This window comes from Diachasmimorpha longicaudata, chromosome 8 (assembly GCF_034640455.1).
Source record: "Diachasmimorpha longicaudata isolate KC_UGA_2023 chromosome 8, iyDiaLong2, whole genome shotgun sequence".
Classification (NCBI taxonomy): Eukaryota; Metazoa; Arthropoda; class Insecta; order Hymenoptera; family Braconidae; genus Diachasmimorpha; species Diachasmimorpha longicaudata.
The window spans coordinates 7,168,045-7,184,520 of NC_087232.1; the positions used below are offsets into that span (position 1 = coordinate 7,168,045).

Sequence of the window (16,476 nt, forward strand, 5' to 3'; positions counted from 1 at the left end):
TCCCAATATACTTTACGAAAGCTCTTCCATCTGAATTTCCCTCATATTCATTGGTCGTAGGTAATTGCGTTATGTATTGTCCATTGCGTCGTCCCAATGACGCGGTTAATAGTAAATGAGACAAACTGGCAGTTCAATAAATAAAGAAATCAATTTAATTATTTCCATCTCATCAATATTACATTCTCCGAAATTCCATGGACTTTCTTCGTTATAAGAATCGATTTTTATAATCGCTCAAAAATACTCCCTCTATATTCTCATAAATTCTATTGCACCAATTCAATTATTTTACGGTAACAAAAAGAATTGTACAATTATCAAATCCATACGCATACTAAATGCCGAATTCGTGGATTTAGCGAAATGGAAATTTATTAAATGCGTTTGACATCATTTTACCACTGCAGAATCATGCGTCTTTCGGCTGCATCGCTCTCTTTTTCTCTTAAATAGAACTACAATTTAATTTACATGAACAAAGATAAACGAAAGCGACGATCAAACTTGCATTCATTAAATTGAATATTTTCCTATCAACATTCTTATCATGTAAAAGATCTATATTGTAAAATTAATTGAATTGAACCTGACATTTTATCAAATTACTTGATCGATTGAATTGCTAATTGAAATTTAAATTTAATGTTGCCAATCTGCATAATGCAATTGACCAACATGAATGTTTTATCACGTGTAACAAAAAAAAGTCAGGGGAATTTTCCTAAAAACTAAATTTCCTTTGTACATCCAAGGTATAACAAATGAAATAGGAAAATCATAAAAAGAAAACAGAAAAGTAACAAGCGTTAAAATCCGAACGTAAACAACATTCCCTGATTCTCATTTTTGGACAATTTTCTATAAGTTTTGAATGATATTTATGAAATGAGGCCACACGGTTTACCTAAATCCATAAAACATAAATTTTTAAAACCCATTGCTATAACAAGACAATTGGTACGAAGTTTCTAATTTTTTCTTCAGTTCCACAAGAACTCAAGAACAATTGAGGTGTTAAGAACTCATATTAGAGTGCCTCATGAAATTTTTATGAAAATATATCCCGCATTTCACGTAATAATAAATTAAATCCATCATTATTCCATTCGGAATCAACTGGCGGTTGCCTGTGACAGAGATCGAATGAAACTTCAACAACGAAAAAATTCTAGGATAATAATACTCAATCATGTGATTACATGAAATACATAGCCGTAGCCCCAAGTTCTTCAAGGAAATAAAAAAAAATTGACTATTAGCATATAAAGAATACAACTAAATCGATCCTTCACACTCAAGCGGAGTGGTTAACTGAAAACGATGAGTAAATAACGTATTCTTGATTTAGAATTAAAAACGTCAGAATTGGTGACATTCAACAATAATGTTAGGAATGAAATGGCAATCTGAAGTGGCAATCAAGCTCAAAATAGACAATTTTATGTTGTATAATAATTATTGTTTCAACCGTCCTTGTAGTTACCAAAACAATCTTCCTCCCTAAATCTCACAACCTGTTTTTATTTTCAAGAATTAAAATTCCTGGGAATCGTATAACAGCCTTGGAGAAGAGATCAATTTGGTAAAATTTTATGACTGATATAAATCCCTGAAATGCAAGTAGTTTTGAGAGAAAAAACTGGAGAAACCTATTCATAGACAAGGAAATGTCAAACAAAATATTTCATTTGACTTTTTCTCACTAAATGATTACGAGAAAAATGTCATAATGCTCGAGGAATGTTAATTTGAATATTGTTACCACTCCTTCACTCATTTTAATTAATCACTCAATCGAGAATTATATTTATCTAACAACGATGTTATCCCACGGAGTCCCTTTGGGATTTCATCGAATCACTGTCGGACGCGATACTCTCGATAGCACTGTCCTGCTGGGATATCGTCTCTGTACTTTTGGTGATTGTTACTTTGTTTGTGTTTACATCGATGCGATTTGGTTTTGGGCTCTGTTCCATCAGATTTGGTGCCGATGTGGAATGTAAAGATATATTTGGTTGGAGGGTTGGCGATCGTTGACAGGGTTGAAGCATTAGCTCAGGACCACCGCCATAAATGTTGAGGAAAAATTGCCACACTTCTTCGGATACTTGACTACAATCTGAACCTGAAAGGACAAGAAAATTGTCTAGTTTTTAATTATCATTCTTCCGATTAAATCGTCGAATTTCAACAGAGAGTTCACCCAGAAATCAATCACCAAGGATAGAGTAGAAATCCGCGGTAAAACTAATGATACTCACCGGGTTTTAGTACTTTCTGTCCATTAATTGTAACTACAATTGACGAATTATCAATAGGCCCAGGAGGCTGCGTCTCTTTTCCCTTAACAAAGCTCTGCCACTGCCTCAGCCAAACCATGGCCAGCGCATAAATAGCCGTAGGATTCTCCATATTATTGAACCTCTGGAACACCTCCAACTCGTATTTCCTCCTCTTCTGGAGGGTTTCATAATTCTCAACGCAAACAGGGCATTCATACAAATGTGTACAAGCAGGTCCACCTCCAAATGAGTTGTAGAGATGCTCCCAGACCGCCTGTGGTAGTGGTCTACTCAACTTATCAATATAGTTAACTTTCACTGGATTGACTCCTCCATGAGGGCACAAAAAATCTGAATTATCAATCACTCCAGGTTCTGAGCAAGTATTGAACCTGTTGATCCACGCCCTGGATACGTAGAAATTCAACTGAGGCTCGCGGGAAGAATTTTCCAACAGCTCAACTATTTTATCACGACACTGCGCCATTTCGGGTGAACTTTTTTTATAAAAAAGCACATATGCCTCGCAATTCTTTACTGTTTCGGGCGATACCTGTGTCACGCATTGATCATCAAACTCAAACCACTGATTAATATCTGCGTTCAGTGCATAACATGTGTAATGGCCACCACCAGCTGTTCCATGGTGACAAATAACAGATATCAAGTCGTAAGTTGTAACTTCAGACACACAATCTTTGTGGAGATATGGACGCATGTCCAATCCATCTAGGGGAAAGGACACGTAGTTAGCTATTTTCGAGGAGAACATGAGTTCATGACGAAAACGTTTGAGATGAATGCAAAGAATTTCTGGTAGATCCAACATTTTGGAAAATTTAATTCCATTTCGAAGCTTGTTGCATTTTTCACAATTGTACATGTTGTCTCCCTTGAGCTCGTCGGCACTGAAAAAGGCAGAGAGACAATCATGAAGGCTGACAACAGGCCCCCAGAACCAGGATCGCATCCACTGAACTAACCAGGAGATCCAACCTGATTGATTAGTTACGTAGACAACATCCGAACAGGGGCCGGGTTTCTGGGGTGTCAGTGAACCCTGGTGCAGCATATCAATGTGATCTCTGCTGGGAATAGGCAGAGAGAGATCCTGAAAAGTTTCCACACGGGTAGACACTCGATCGCACATCAGACATTGGACTGAGCTCAGGAGTTTGCCGTCGAAAATATCACTGATGATGCTGCGGGTCTTCATTTGCTTTTTGGCTCGATGTTTCGTTGGAGAGTTTTGGAGAGATCTTTGGGGTTGATTGTACTGGTCGTCGAGGGGTTTTTTCAGGCTTCGGGTTGTGAACTTATTACGAAGTTTTTCGGATTGAGAAACACGAGAATAACGACGCTTTGTACCTCTGTCACCATCATCACTCGTGGAACTCTGCTCACTGACTCCAGAGTCACAGGTCTCGTATTCCGCGTCTGATTGACTAGAGGTCGTACCATCCATCTCCGGGTCTTCTTCGTCGGAGGATTCGGTTACTTTCAAGTACACATGTTGCTCTCGATCCTCCTCCACTCGCTCCTTTAATTCCTCATGCAGTTGATCCATGAAACATCGGAGGAATTCTTGAGTGTCATGTTGGTGGTATCCCCTGAACATTGGATTCACTGCCCGAATCCCGGAGAGAATTCCATTAGGAACGACGTAGCCTCGAGTCTTCCTGTTCCACATGTCCTTCACCAGATTCATGTAATTCAAACTCAGCCCCGGCTTCCGATCTTTTATGATGTGGGAGACCGCTTGGCCACAGTCTAGGAAATACTGGGTCAATGGTACAACGTTGGAGAGGGCTTGGAGGGCTGAGTTCATGTAACAGGTGTTTCCGATATTCTGAAGGCCCACGAGACCACGCGGCTTCCCACCAAAGTCTCGGCTTTCTTCCGAATCTGTACTGTCCGCTGAATCATCGGCTCTTTCAGAGCTGAACTTGACATCGTAGTTGGTGTAAAATCTGAAACAAAGAACATCGTTTGAATTTTTTATTCCTTACGGTTACATATCGTAAAAGGGTAGGTATCGAGTTGAAAAAAATTACTTTTTACGTCACAATGGAAGTACTACCCATTAACCACAACCAAAGTCTGATCCAATATAAGTCGAAATAGTATAAGACTGCGATGAATGAATGGGGCGATCAGAGGGAATTGAAGTTATACTGTCTAATTACCTAACTAAACTCTTCGAAATTCCCTACAAACTGAACAACTTCCTCACCTGTCCAGTAGAATTCCGAAGCTATCAGTGTCCGCCTTATGATTAACACCTCCCGGTCCATCACCGACAAACCTGTTTCCTCCACCCTTGACATCTATCTGCGTCGGTGAACTAGGAGGTGATGGAATATGCCTTGTAATCACCTCCCTCTCGCACATGTAACACCATATTCTGTTCGTTGACAGATTCATATGTGCACAGTGCATAGGATGCTTATTATTGTGCAGTGTACTATGATCAAGATGTGTCTCGGTGCATCCTACCGATCGACAATCAGGATAAAGGCATAGCCAGAGATCAGGGCCCTCGTTATCACAATCACTGCATTTGATAAATCTTTCCTTCTGACAAAACACTCCCTCGATGATCCTGAGATCCCCATGATTTAAAATATGTGGACAATTGCGTGCTACGATTGGCATGACTCCAAGTAAACCGCAAGCCAATCAACATTTGTTAATTATCAAAATCATTAGTCATTCAAATCGACGTAGTGACTTTTGGATTGTTCTCCCCTCGTTATCATCAATTATCACATTGCAATAATTTACATTCCCCCGATGATCTATGGATGAGTGACATTATTATCGTTGTGATTGTCTTTTCATAATCATTTGTTTATACTATTATATTTATTAATTATTCTAACCTGCAGAAACGATGAGTATCGTCGGACTTTTAACCAGAGTATTCAACCACGAAAACGATTGTCATTGGAGAGGCGAATTGTCAACTGTATCTTGGCTAAGGCGATTGAGCCAATATTCAGGGAACGAAGTGCACTAGATTTTTTTTCTGTATGTGTGGTGTCCAGGCTTCACCAACACAACCAAACAAAAGTCGCAAAGATTTTATTTTTCAAAGTGAAGAAAAAATATGTCACCAATCGTGAGATGTTTTTTTAATACTTATAAGGCGACTTTTATTTGTAAATTGAATTTTGATAGAGCAGATGGATTCTTTATTTCTAATAAATTTGACTGAATTTCTATAAAATACAATTTTTTGGTTGGCAGCCTTGCAAATGATTTTCACAGTTGGCAGAACTGAATTTCCATGCTCGTCCTCAAGCGTTGCACGATCTCCGAAATTCATGTCAAGTTTCCACATGGATTATTGACAGATTTACTCGACATAGAGCCAAACACTTCTCTAAACTACCGTTGAATAACTGATAAAATTTTTATAATAATTGATTCATTACTCAGGTAATTATTTCACTCGTATTATCATAATTATGAAATCGAAGGATCCCTTAACCTACATGCTAACCTAAAAATTTATAGTGGTGTTCGGCGTAGGATTTCTGCAATCATTGAGTGCTAATTTACGAATGTTGCAGGCAAAATGGTCCTGTCGTGTCGATTTTATAAGGAAAAATATCCTGAGGTCGAGGATGTGGTTATGGTTAATGTGCGCAGCATCGCCGAGATGGGAGCTTACGTGCATTTATTGGAGTATAATAACATTGAAGGGATGATTCTCCTTTCGGAGTTGTCCAGGAGACGTATCAGATCCATTAACAAGCTGATTAGGGTGGGAAAAACAGAACCGGTTGTTGTTATTCGAGTTGACAAAGAGAAAGGTAATTAGTTACTACTATTCGTCGATTTTTATTTGTAATTTTTGCCTAGAAATTCATTCTTTTTTCATTTTAATTTCAAGGCTATGAAGTAATGATATATTTTGAAGTTCTAATTCAAAATAAAAAAATGAATATATAGTAACCAATGGCATAGAACTTTCCGCAATACTTTCTTTCGTTTTTCAGATTTAATTGTTTTCCTGTTAATTATTACACTCTAGTCATTCCTTAAACTACCCCAGCTGGTTCGTTAGAAGAAATATTTTCAATATAAACGTCGAAGTTTACCGAATCATTTGTTCACAGGTTACATTGACTTGAGTAAACGCCGAGTCTCCCCAGAAGACGTTGAGAAATGTACAGAGAGATACGCAAAAGCTAAGGCAGTGAATTCAATACTGAGACATGTTGCAGAACTGTTGCATTATGACAGTGACGAGCAGCTGGAAGAGTTGTACCAGAAGACAGCGTGGTATTTTGAGGCAAAGTACAAGAAGCAGAAGGCATCGGCTTATGATTTTTTCAAACAATCAGTATTGTAAGTTTTTTTCAACATTCACAAGATAATTAAATATTGCGTGATCATATATGAGCGTATCGTCATCCAAATTGCAAATGAGGAGACAGTTTAAAGACTTCGTTGCAAAAATAAAATAATATTTCAGGGATCCATCAATTTTGGCTGAATGTGGTCTCGACGATCACACCAAGGAAGTATTGTTGAGCAATATCAAAAGGAAATTGACCTCTCAAGCGGTCAAGATTCGCGCTGACGTCGAAGTCGCATGCTACGGGTATGAGGGCATCGATGCTGTCAAGGCAGCTCTCAAAGCTGGACTCGCCCTCTCCACCGAAGAGCTTCCCATTAAAATTAATCTGATTGCACCCCCTCTGTATGGTAATGACCCACTATTTTCCCTTTATGACAATAATGTACAGAATTTTGTTTTATGAACATTCTTTAAGTTTATTGAATATTTCACGCGTTTTTTTCAGTCATGACAACATCAACCCCAGAGAAAACCGATGGCTTGAAGGCGCTGAATGACGCTATTGTCGTGATACAAGCGAAGATAGTTGAATTAGGTGGTGTGTTCAATATTCAAATGGCTGTGAGTATCCCCGGATGTCTGTTATTTTTATATTTTTATTTTTGTTTCAAACTCCCAATATTTTGTGAATATTTGTGCTGAAGTTTTTGGTGCACAAGTGACATAGATTTTTCGTCAATTGGCACATGAATTGATTTACCACATTTTATCCGTTTCTCTATCCCCAGCCTAAAGTTGTCACAGCAACAGACGAAGCCGAACTGGCGAGACAAATGGAACGTGCTGAGATGGAAAATGCTGAAGTGGCCGGTGATGATGACGAGGAGGAGGTCGAGGGCATGGGAGACTTCAGTGGCGGTGAGGGTGAGGACGAGGAGAACAAGGGCCAGGAATCTCAGGGGGAAGATTGAGGCCTAGTTTTGCATCTTTTTTTACTGTGAAGTAGATGTCCAAACAAATGAATTATCCGGAAGTACATTTTTACCTGTACAAATTGTGGAACAAGTTTAATCGATGTTATGCGAAAGTTTTACAAATAAACTCTGTAATTCATAATTTCAATTTTTATCTTGAATAAACTAGCGAATTCAATGCGAAAACCCATGTGATCCTCATGAAAATCATTGAGATTTGAAATCAAAAAGTTTTTTTATGTTTTGAAAAATTTTATTCTCTATCGCAATCGTCAGAAAAAAGACCGAACTCCCCAGCATCGATTTATGTTGCTAATTTGGATATGGGGATATATAAAACACGTGAAGATGCGTTTCAAATATTTATTAAAATATCGTTCATAACAAACGATTTAATCGTTGGCAATGGTAACCTCAACCTCTACACCAGGTTCAATGGAAATGCTGGTGATCTGCTTAACGATCTCTGATGGTGAGTATAGGTCAATGACACGCTTGTGAATGCGCATCTGGAAGCGATCCCAGGTCTTCGAACCTTCACCACAAGGTGTTTTACGTGTAGTGATCCTCAGGATCTTGGTTGGCATACGTACCGGGCCCTTGACCTTCAACTTCTGCTTCTTGGCTCCACTGATCAACTCAGAGCAAACTGTAACCAAAAATAGTGGAGGCATAAATGAAAGAATGAATAGAAGTATGTGATCGCTATCGGATTAAGTTTTTCGAAGAATTTTACCTTTTTCGAGGGATCGAACATTACGCGACGTCAGGGTGATCCTGATGCGGTGAATAGTTGCCACCTCTGCTCCGGGTTTCTCAGGGTTGTCCGTCTTCAAACTTGCCTACACAACAATTTGAAAACACCATTGAGTACAACTCTATTAAAACAATTTAGAGAATATGTCATCCCATAATAGAATTTCACTTTTGTAAGAAAATAATTTTCTTTATTGTAAACCCATAAGTATATGGGCATTGGGACCGAGAGCCTTAATAACATAACCTTCAAACTAAAAACTCGTAATTGCCGATAAACTTGTCGAGATTTTACTGGTAATAATTATAAAAAAGTAACGAACACAGTATAGAAAGTATTTTTACCATGATTGATTGATAATCCTGGTCGAGATGATCAATTTAATCTTCAATAACTGACCAGCGCTGAACCAGTTTACACAACGTTCCACGTGCCGCAGCGAAAAGAGCTCCAACGCATAACGCAAAGCCGCTTCGCGTAGGACGCGCAAGAGCAGCATCTTGATCTGATCATTTCCGGCGTCTGGAGGGCGCGCTCAATTTGAATTTTGTTGAAATATATATTCTCAGAAATATGTGTATTTTTTATTATATTTTGAAATCTATTTTATAAAAAAATCTATGTATAATCGAAGAGTATATTACATTGATTTTTAGTTATAAATTTGTATTTTTTAATGTTTTTCCATAACGCGTTATAAGAAAAACAATTATGGACAAAAACCCAATCATAAAAATTCTGATAAAGGGGTGGGTTTCTCTTTCAAATTTCATTAGAGTTTTTATTCTGCTATGATATAAAAAATAAACAAAAATTACGGAAGCATCAACAAGTGGATATAACTTTAATCTAACCTACGCCCTAGACCCAGTTTTTTTTCTACAGTTTTTCATCCAACGTTGTATCTGCAATTGTAAATCAAACTCCAAGACTAAACAATCGAAATAAAATCTCGCTATGATTCGCCATTTACGGTATTCAATATTGTTTACAAATAATTCCCGGACAGTGTCGAAACCTCTCGAATACAGGTCTCCCTCTCAGGTTACCAACTTCCGGTTCCTGAAACCCGCCATAAAACTCCTTCACCCAACAGTTTATCGTCTTCAGGCCAAAAGTTCTCCACGTTCGTCTAAATAGCCCTCAGAATTTTTTGAACAATCCGAGTTTAATTTTGCCTCTGCCCCCCCTTCCGCGCAATATGAAAGTCAATCGGAAACCGGAAGTTCACTGTATTGATCAGCGCCACATTTTTGTCTCCCGAATTCATTTTGGATTTACCTGTAAAACAATGAAACTAGCTCCACAAATCCCGAGCAATCGTTCAAGTACCCGAGGAGAATATCAAAATTAACCTGCAAAAGATGCCCAAATATGACAAAATTATTGCAAGTTAATTTTCCAATAAATTCCGACTGAGTGGACCCAACACGTTTATTCCGTGTTGCCCCCATTACCAATTCCCGATGATGCACAACAAACTTCAGAGTAGTACCCAAGTGAATACGGTTCGCGTCGTTTAACACGGTTAACCGTTTTTATTCCATGAAAAAAAATTGTAGCGAGAGGAAAAAAAGTAAAAAGTGGAAGTGATACTGCATTACCAAAATACCAGTAAAAATAATAATTGTGTAATTATTTATATTCCTCTGAAAAATGTCGAAAAATTACAATTCAATGTTAATATTACGTAAGGGTGAATTTATTTAACATCTAAATGATATAAAAACAGTTGAAATAAAACTGTGAATAGTTATTGGGTGTTCCAACATTGAACAAAACTCGAGGGAAAATCGAGTGTGTGGTGTGTGTCTGGTAGGTGATATATTTGTGTTGTTGGAGGTGTCATATGCCCCATCTGTGTCTATGCATAACTTGAGGTAAATATAACCATCGAAAGTCCATAAATTAACCAATTAAAACAATTCCCTATGTACTCACTCGTGATAGAAGGAAAACTACTCTATATGTGATAGAAATTTGTTTACGTTGGATAGTTGTATACGTGTGCGACAGAGGCTGACATAACCTTAAATAACCCGCTATGTGTGAATAAATTATTCCAAGCATTTTCCCTCGTTAATCAGCCTCATCACTTTTGTTATTTTTTTCACAGAGTTTGGAAGGTGTTTTAAAGAAACTTTTGCTGTGGGATATTCACGAGGGATAAGGATTTTGAAAAAACAGAAAAATGTCGGAGATAATATACCCTCAGGGGTGTAGGCCGGTCAGTGATGATCTGGGAGCTGATGAGTTAATCAGGAGATTGAAGGTAAATATAGTTTTATGGTGAATGTAATTCGATGTTTCGTCATTAATGCTCTCCGGTGTTTGTGGCTGAGTAAAGAAAGGGTTCTTCGTAATTTGTATTCATGAATTTTCCATGCCTCCATATCGACCTCATGAAATTCAAAAATCCGTCGTATAGACTCATTCATAATGGCCTATCACTCCTTGAATTTCAGACACTAGCTCACACACTTCAGGCGATGGGCCAAGACGAAGGTATGTACCAGCAGTACATCCCCCTAGCCCTCCACCTTGCTGAGGAGCACTTTCTCAGCCACCCAAGCAAAGACGTCCAACTGTTAATCGCCTGTTGCATCGCTGACGTCCTCCGAGTATACGCCCCAGAAGCCCCCTATAAAGACGCTGATCAAGTGAAAGGGATCTTCCTGTTTCTAATAAAACAGCTGGCAGGTCTGAAGGACCCAAAAGATCCAGCATTCAAGCGTTACTTCTACCTGCTCGAGAATCTTGCCTATGTCAAGTCTTTCAACATGTGCTTCGAGCTCGAGGACTGCCAGGAAATCTTTTGCGCACTGTTCTCCCTGATGTTTAAAATAGTGAACGACGAGCACTCGGGTAAAGTAAAAAGTTTCATGTTGGAAGTCCTCTGCCCCTTGATAACAGAATCAGATACAGTGAGCAACGAGCTCCTGGATATTATCCTAATGAACATTGTTGAACCCAACAAAACACAAAAGAAGAATGCCTACTGGCTGGCCAAGGAACTTGTGGTTAAATGCAGTGACACACTTGAACCCTACATTCAGGCATTCTTCAACCATGTCCTCATCCTGGGAAGAGAGGAGAAGGGTCTCCAGATCTGCAAGAAAGTTTACGACTTGATTTATGAACTAAATCACATCTGCTCCAGTATTCTACTTTCAGTCCTTCCGCAACTGGAGTGCAAATTAAAATCAACCCTCGAGACTGAAAGACTGAATGCAGTTGCACTGTTAGCGAGAATGTTCTCGGAGAAGGGTTCCCAACTGGCAACTCAACACACTCAACTGTGGCGAGCATTTTTGGGTAGATTCAACGACATCAGCGTTGCAATTCGCATCAAATGCGTTCAGTACTCCATGCACTTCCTCCTTAATCATCCAGAGCTCCGAAAGGACATCACCGATACCTTGAAAATGCGACAGCACGATGCAGACGAGAATGTTCGTTATGAAGTAGTAATGGCCATTGTATCAACAGCACGAAGAGACTTTGAAGTTGTGTCGGACAACGAGGATCTCCTGGAGTTTGTGAAGGAGAGAACTCTCGATAAAAAATTCAAAATCAGAAAGGAGGCCATGTCAGGATTGGCGATGATCTACAAAAAACACCTGAATGATGCTGATGTGCCTCAGGCTACGAAGAAGGCAGTGACATGGATCAAGGACAAAATCCTCAACGGTTACTATATGACTGAAATGGATGATAGATTACTGGTAGAAAGATTGCTCAACACCTGCCTGGTACCGTACCAACTACCTGCTGAAGAGAGAATGAAAAAACTGTACCATCTTCTGGGAACAATTGATGATAATGCTTCAAAAGCATTCGTTGCACTTCAAAAACATCAGCTTGCTGTACGCAGGGCTGTGATGGAGTGGGTGGAGATTGTCAAGAAACCAGACGCTAATAATGAACTCATGGCAAAGGTTCATCAGATTTCTCGCTTCCTTCCAGATCCCATGAAAGTCATGGAATTTCTCCAGAAATTCTCAGCACACATGAAAAAAGATTCGACTCTTCTTCAAGGAATGGAAACTATTGTTCAACCCACTGTATCATGCAAAGAGTGCGCTGAGACAATTGCAGCTGTTCTGAAAAAACTTGGTCAGCCAGTAATGACTAATCTCTATTATAATACCATTAAAAAACTCCTGGAGCGAGTCAGTTCTGTGCTGATCGATGAGGAAGCTATTAGAATATTCATCGGTTACGTTCACGATTGTCTAAAAGGTGGTAATGTCATTGAGGAAATTGGCTTGAATCCCAGTAATGCTGGTGAAAAGGGTCTTCGTCTGTTGGTGATGCTCTCCTTCGTATTTGGGCCACATTTCCTTCATAATGACATTCTCATGCAGCTTGTTGAACTCTTGGAGATTGAGGATGAGATGGTGGGTTCATTGGTCCTATCAATTTTTACATTCCTGGGAAAGTACAAGCCCCTGTGCGAAGTTGCACCTGATATTATGGCCAAAATGGTGCCAATATGCAAAAATTTTGCCCTGTCAGGTACTCCGAAACAAGCTAAACAAGCTATTCGCTGTATTTTTGTCAACATGGTTGATATCCATGACACAATATTCCCCGATATAATTGATAAAATCAAGACAACATTGACACCAACATCCAGTGACTACAGAACATCGATAGTTACACTGGGACACATTGCTTACAATCTACCAGATAAGTATCATACACAGATTAAGAACATGGTATCGAGGAAAATAGTGAAGGAACTGCTCGTGAAGGAGACAACAGAGTCAACAGCCAATGCTATCGAGAGTGACTGGTGCAAAGAGGATCAATTGCCCGAGGAAACTCGATGTCGATTGGAGGGACTCAAGTGTATGGCAAGGTGGTTGCTTGGACTAAAGACAGATCATTTGTCAGCACAAAAAACATTCAGAATGTTGAATGCTTTTGTTGGTAATAAGGGTGATCTTCTACAGCAAGGGAGACTTAGTCGCGCTGAAATGAGCTGGTTACGCCTACAGGCTGGTTGCTCAATGCTAAAAATATGCGAACAAAAAGGGGTTGGAGATCAGTTCATTGCTGAGCAATTTTATAATCTATCATTGCTTATGGTAGACGAAGTGAAGGAAGTCAGGGAAGCATTCTCAACTAAATTGCACAGAGGATTGGGTACGGGTATTCCAAACAAATGCTTACCACTGGATTTCATGGGTTATTATGCACTTGGAGGAAAAGAACAGGATAAGAAACAGAAAGCACAGTTGAAGACATTTATGTCGACTGACATCAACAGGAGAAGAGATTACGTGAAGGCTCTTTCTCTTGGTACTGTTGAAAGGGCAATGGGACAATTACCCCATATTTTACCTGATTATATGCTGGTGTTTGCTGTTCCAATTCTGGCTCATGATCCCGAATTTACAAATCATAAGGACATTAGTCAACTAAGAATTATTGAACAGTGTTTGAGATTTATTCTTGAACCACTCATCACCAAAAATGAATATTACTGTTATGGATTTTACAAAAATCTTATTGAAAAAATGAAGAACCACAAGGATGCGGTAAGACCTGACGATGATGAGATGAATTACAAATTGTGGACTGTCTGTGATCTTGCTATGAACGTTATTTACACTAAGACGACGAATTTTGATATGAAGGAGTTCCCCAGTGAATTGAGAATTCCTACTATGTACTTCAAGAGGGCTGATGAACTCATCAGTAATTCAATAAATTATTTGCCAGCCGAGATGCAGATTAATATGACTAGTCCTAAGGGAAAGGGTGGACTTATTCATAATACGAATGAGAGGTCGACAAGAAAGAAGGGAAAACATGCCAGGGAAACTGTTGGTATTGGACCCAATGAAACTGATGCAAGGGTAAGCCATTGTTTTCTTTTTTTTTTTGTATTTACTTTTCGGGGATTTGCGGTGATTTCAGTGGGACTGGGGTGGAATAAGGTAACTTATCTTTATCTTGAGAGCATTTCTGTGTCTGATATTTTCCATCTCTTAATATATTTCTTGTAGAAAAAATCAATAGCTGAGGAAAATCCTCTTACATATTCGTCTTTTTCTTCTCTCTATGGAGTGAGATATTTAAGGGAAGTGTTCTGAGATTGAAGTGGCTTATTTCGTTTCATTCATTCCCCACTGATTTCCCAGGGAAGTTGTCGTCTTTAGGCGATGGAGATAATTGTTTAAGTAGAACTGGTTAAATTTTCAAGCTGCAAATCGGGGAGATGGAGTGTATTGATGCACAGGTAAATCATTGTCTATTCCTGTGCCTCTTGTGGATTCGATTGTGTTTTGTTGTCAAATGGCTAGTTTTTCAGTGTTTCATTGTGTTTTTGTGTTGGGTCACAATATTTTGAATATGTGTCTACATTTCGGAGAACAAGGCCTCAATTTATTTGAAAAACTGTAGTGATACTCTTATCTAGATAATATTCTAGACAATGAATACATACATAATTGAGATTTCGTCGATAACATGAAATTTATATTTCAACAGCCCGCTGAAGCATCAGAAACGAGAATTCAACTTCCAGGAATGGAGGAAGAGGTAAGAAAAACATTGTCAAATATAAAGTAATCAGGAACAAGCTAAGCGAACTAATTACGTTCCTTTGACATAACTCTCAAATTATTAGCGAATTTTAATAAAATCTTTCAGATTGACGAACCACCAGCCAAGAGAACAAGAGAATCCGAGAAACTGAGTAAATAATTGGGAAATGAATCTACCAATTGGTATGAAATAACGTTCTCATCATCTACTGTGGACATTTTGATGACAATGAGGCATTTAAAGATGATAAAAAGCGAGCGGACATCAGCATCAATGGAAGATGTGAAAATAAACATTACAAATTAGAAAACAGAATATTTTGGTTATGTACAACAATTAATAATACCTAAGTCGTTCGCGTATGTTTAGAAACTTAAGCTGTTAAGATAACGATATAATTGGAATTTAAAATCCATTGACAATTTCTTCAATTTCAATATTCCTGTTCCATCGAAACTTCAGATTTATGTTTTATGTAATTTTTAAAACTTGTTTGATGTAGTTTTTTTTTGTTTATTGGGTGAGAAAGATACAGACACACAATAATGTCATTATTACATCTGAAGACTTACTTCACTTCTGATTAAGGAAAAACAATTCTCATTATCAACACATTGATGAACCTCTATCGATATATTTTGATCCTTTCAATTTTACTGCGTCATTTTCAGTTAGGCCATTTATTCAATAGATTCGCTAGCAAATCCAAATTGCGAGACATTTTTCTATGGAAAGTAAACACGAAAATTATTATGAAGATTATTTTTAGCTTTGTTTTCCTATTAGATCAGTTTCAATTGAATAACACGAGGGTATTTCCTTACCTCTTAATAATGATAAATTGGAAATGTCAAGAGACCTTTGTTGTAGAGAAAAAAACATATGCAAAAGAGGTTTTCTTGGCATTTTGTCTTGAAACCAATAAATTGCTATTGACTTGGATTCTTTATCGATTTAACAAAGATCCCAGATTTCATTCATCTACTTCCTCAATTCATCACTGAGATCTACTTCTCAAATAATCTCTAGGAAAACAAAACACAAGGGAATGTGAAGGGCGAGGGCCACGGGCGCCGAAATGATAATGTCAGCTGGTGGCAACAAACATACTTTGACAATTCCTAGGTCTAAGAACAACCGTGAAAGGACTGTGTCGTGGAGGCGTAATGGCCGTATGAAAATCGATTCCCAGAGCAAGTCTATTTGAAGCTCTCATTTAAACAATATAACGTACGACATCATTTGAAATTGTCATATCTTGAATGTTCATATAAATATTTAGATGCCTGGTATATTGTTGCGAGAAGTTTTTTTTATTCGGATTAATAATAAAGGACATACTTAACTGTAATTGAAAAATAACGTCTAAGAATAACTAATCGTCTCTGGGGCGTGTTAAAATCTATGTATGAAATTTTTCATTTTGTACAAGTCTGAGTCATACAAAAAATACAATTTGCGAAAGGGCTACTTCCTACGTTATGTAAATAATATGAAGAACAACGATAGGGACTAGTTGATGCGAATTGATTGACCAGTGGTAGTTAATTGGTATTCTTTATTTGTGAATGCTCCGTTTGCCGATGTACG

The 16,476-nt window shown here is 38.3% G+C and overlaps 4 protein-coding genes across 7 annotated transcripts; 2 read left to right on the top strand and 2 right to left on the bottom strand.

Moving 5' to 3' along the window:
- Positions 1-132: 132 nt before the first annotated feature.
- On the bottom strand, positions 133-5,429 carry LOC135165448 (ubiquitin carboxyl-terminal hydrolase 20). Its single transcript, XM_064126743.1, has 4 exons — positions 5,171-5,429; positions 4,522-5,086; positions 2,268-4,258; positions 133-2,131 (listed from the first exon to the last, which is right to left on the bottom strand). Exons 2-4 carry the CDS (start codon positions 4,941-4,943, stop codon positions 1,827-1,829), a joined length of 2,718 nt encoding a protein of 905 aa, XP_063982813.1. The 5' UTR covers positions 4,944-5,086; positions 5,171-5,429; the 3' UTR covers positions 133-1,826.
- Positions 5,430-5,577: 148 nt separating this feature from the next.
- Eif2alpha (eukaryotic translation initiation factor 2 subunit alpha) lies at positions 5,578-7,757 on the top strand. Its single transcript, XM_064126753.1, has 6 exons — positions 5,578-5,729; positions 5,864-6,106; positions 6,413-6,644; positions 6,772-7,004; positions 7,103-7,218; positions 7,386-7,757. The coding sequence occupies exons 2-6, from the start codon at positions 5,869-5,871 to the stop codon at positions 7,566-7,568; spliced, it is 1,002 nt and encodes a 333-aa protein (XP_063982823.1). The 5' UTR covers positions 5,578-5,729; positions 5,864-5,868; the 3' UTR covers positions 7,569-7,757.
- Positions 7,758-7,920: 163 nt separating this feature from the next.
- On the bottom strand, positions 7,921-8,825 carry LOC135165456 (small ribosomal subunit protein uS10). Its single transcript, XM_064126755.1, has 3 exons — positions 8,673-8,825; positions 8,308-8,413; positions 7,921-8,220 (listed from the first exon to the last, which is right to left on the bottom strand). The coding sequence occupies exons 1-3, from the start codon at positions 8,673-8,675 to the stop codon at positions 7,964-7,966; spliced, it is 366 nt and encodes a 121-aa protein (XP_063982825.1). The 5' UTR covers positions 8,676-8,825; the 3' UTR covers positions 7,921-7,963.
- Positions 8,826-9,512: 687 nt separating this feature from the next.
- Positions 9,513-16,248, top strand: Pds5 (precocious dissociation of sisters 5). Of its 4 annotated transcripts, none has more exons than XR_010299517.1 (6): positions 9,516-10,208; positions 10,445-10,600; positions 10,794-14,195; positions 14,524-14,578; positions 14,830-14,880; positions 14,992-16,248. XR_010299517.1 is itself a non-coding variant. In XM_064126740.1 (6 exons), exons 2-6 carry the CDS (start codon positions 10,520-10,522, stop codon positions 15,043-15,045), a joined length of 3,624 nt encoding a protein of 1,207 aa, XP_063982810.1. In that variant the 5' UTR covers positions 9,517-10,208; positions 10,445-10,519; the 3' UTR covers positions 15,046-16,248. The 4 variants fall into 4 exon arrangements, 3 of the variants coding, with proteins under 3 accessions (XP_063982812.1, XP_063982810.1, XP_063982811.1); XM_064126740.1 differs by having other exon boundaries at positions 9,517-10,208; positions 14,543-14,578; XM_064126741.1 differs by lacking the exon at positions 14,524-14,578 and having other exon boundaries at positions 9,523-10,208.
- Positions 16,249-16,476: the final 228 nt, after the last annotated feature.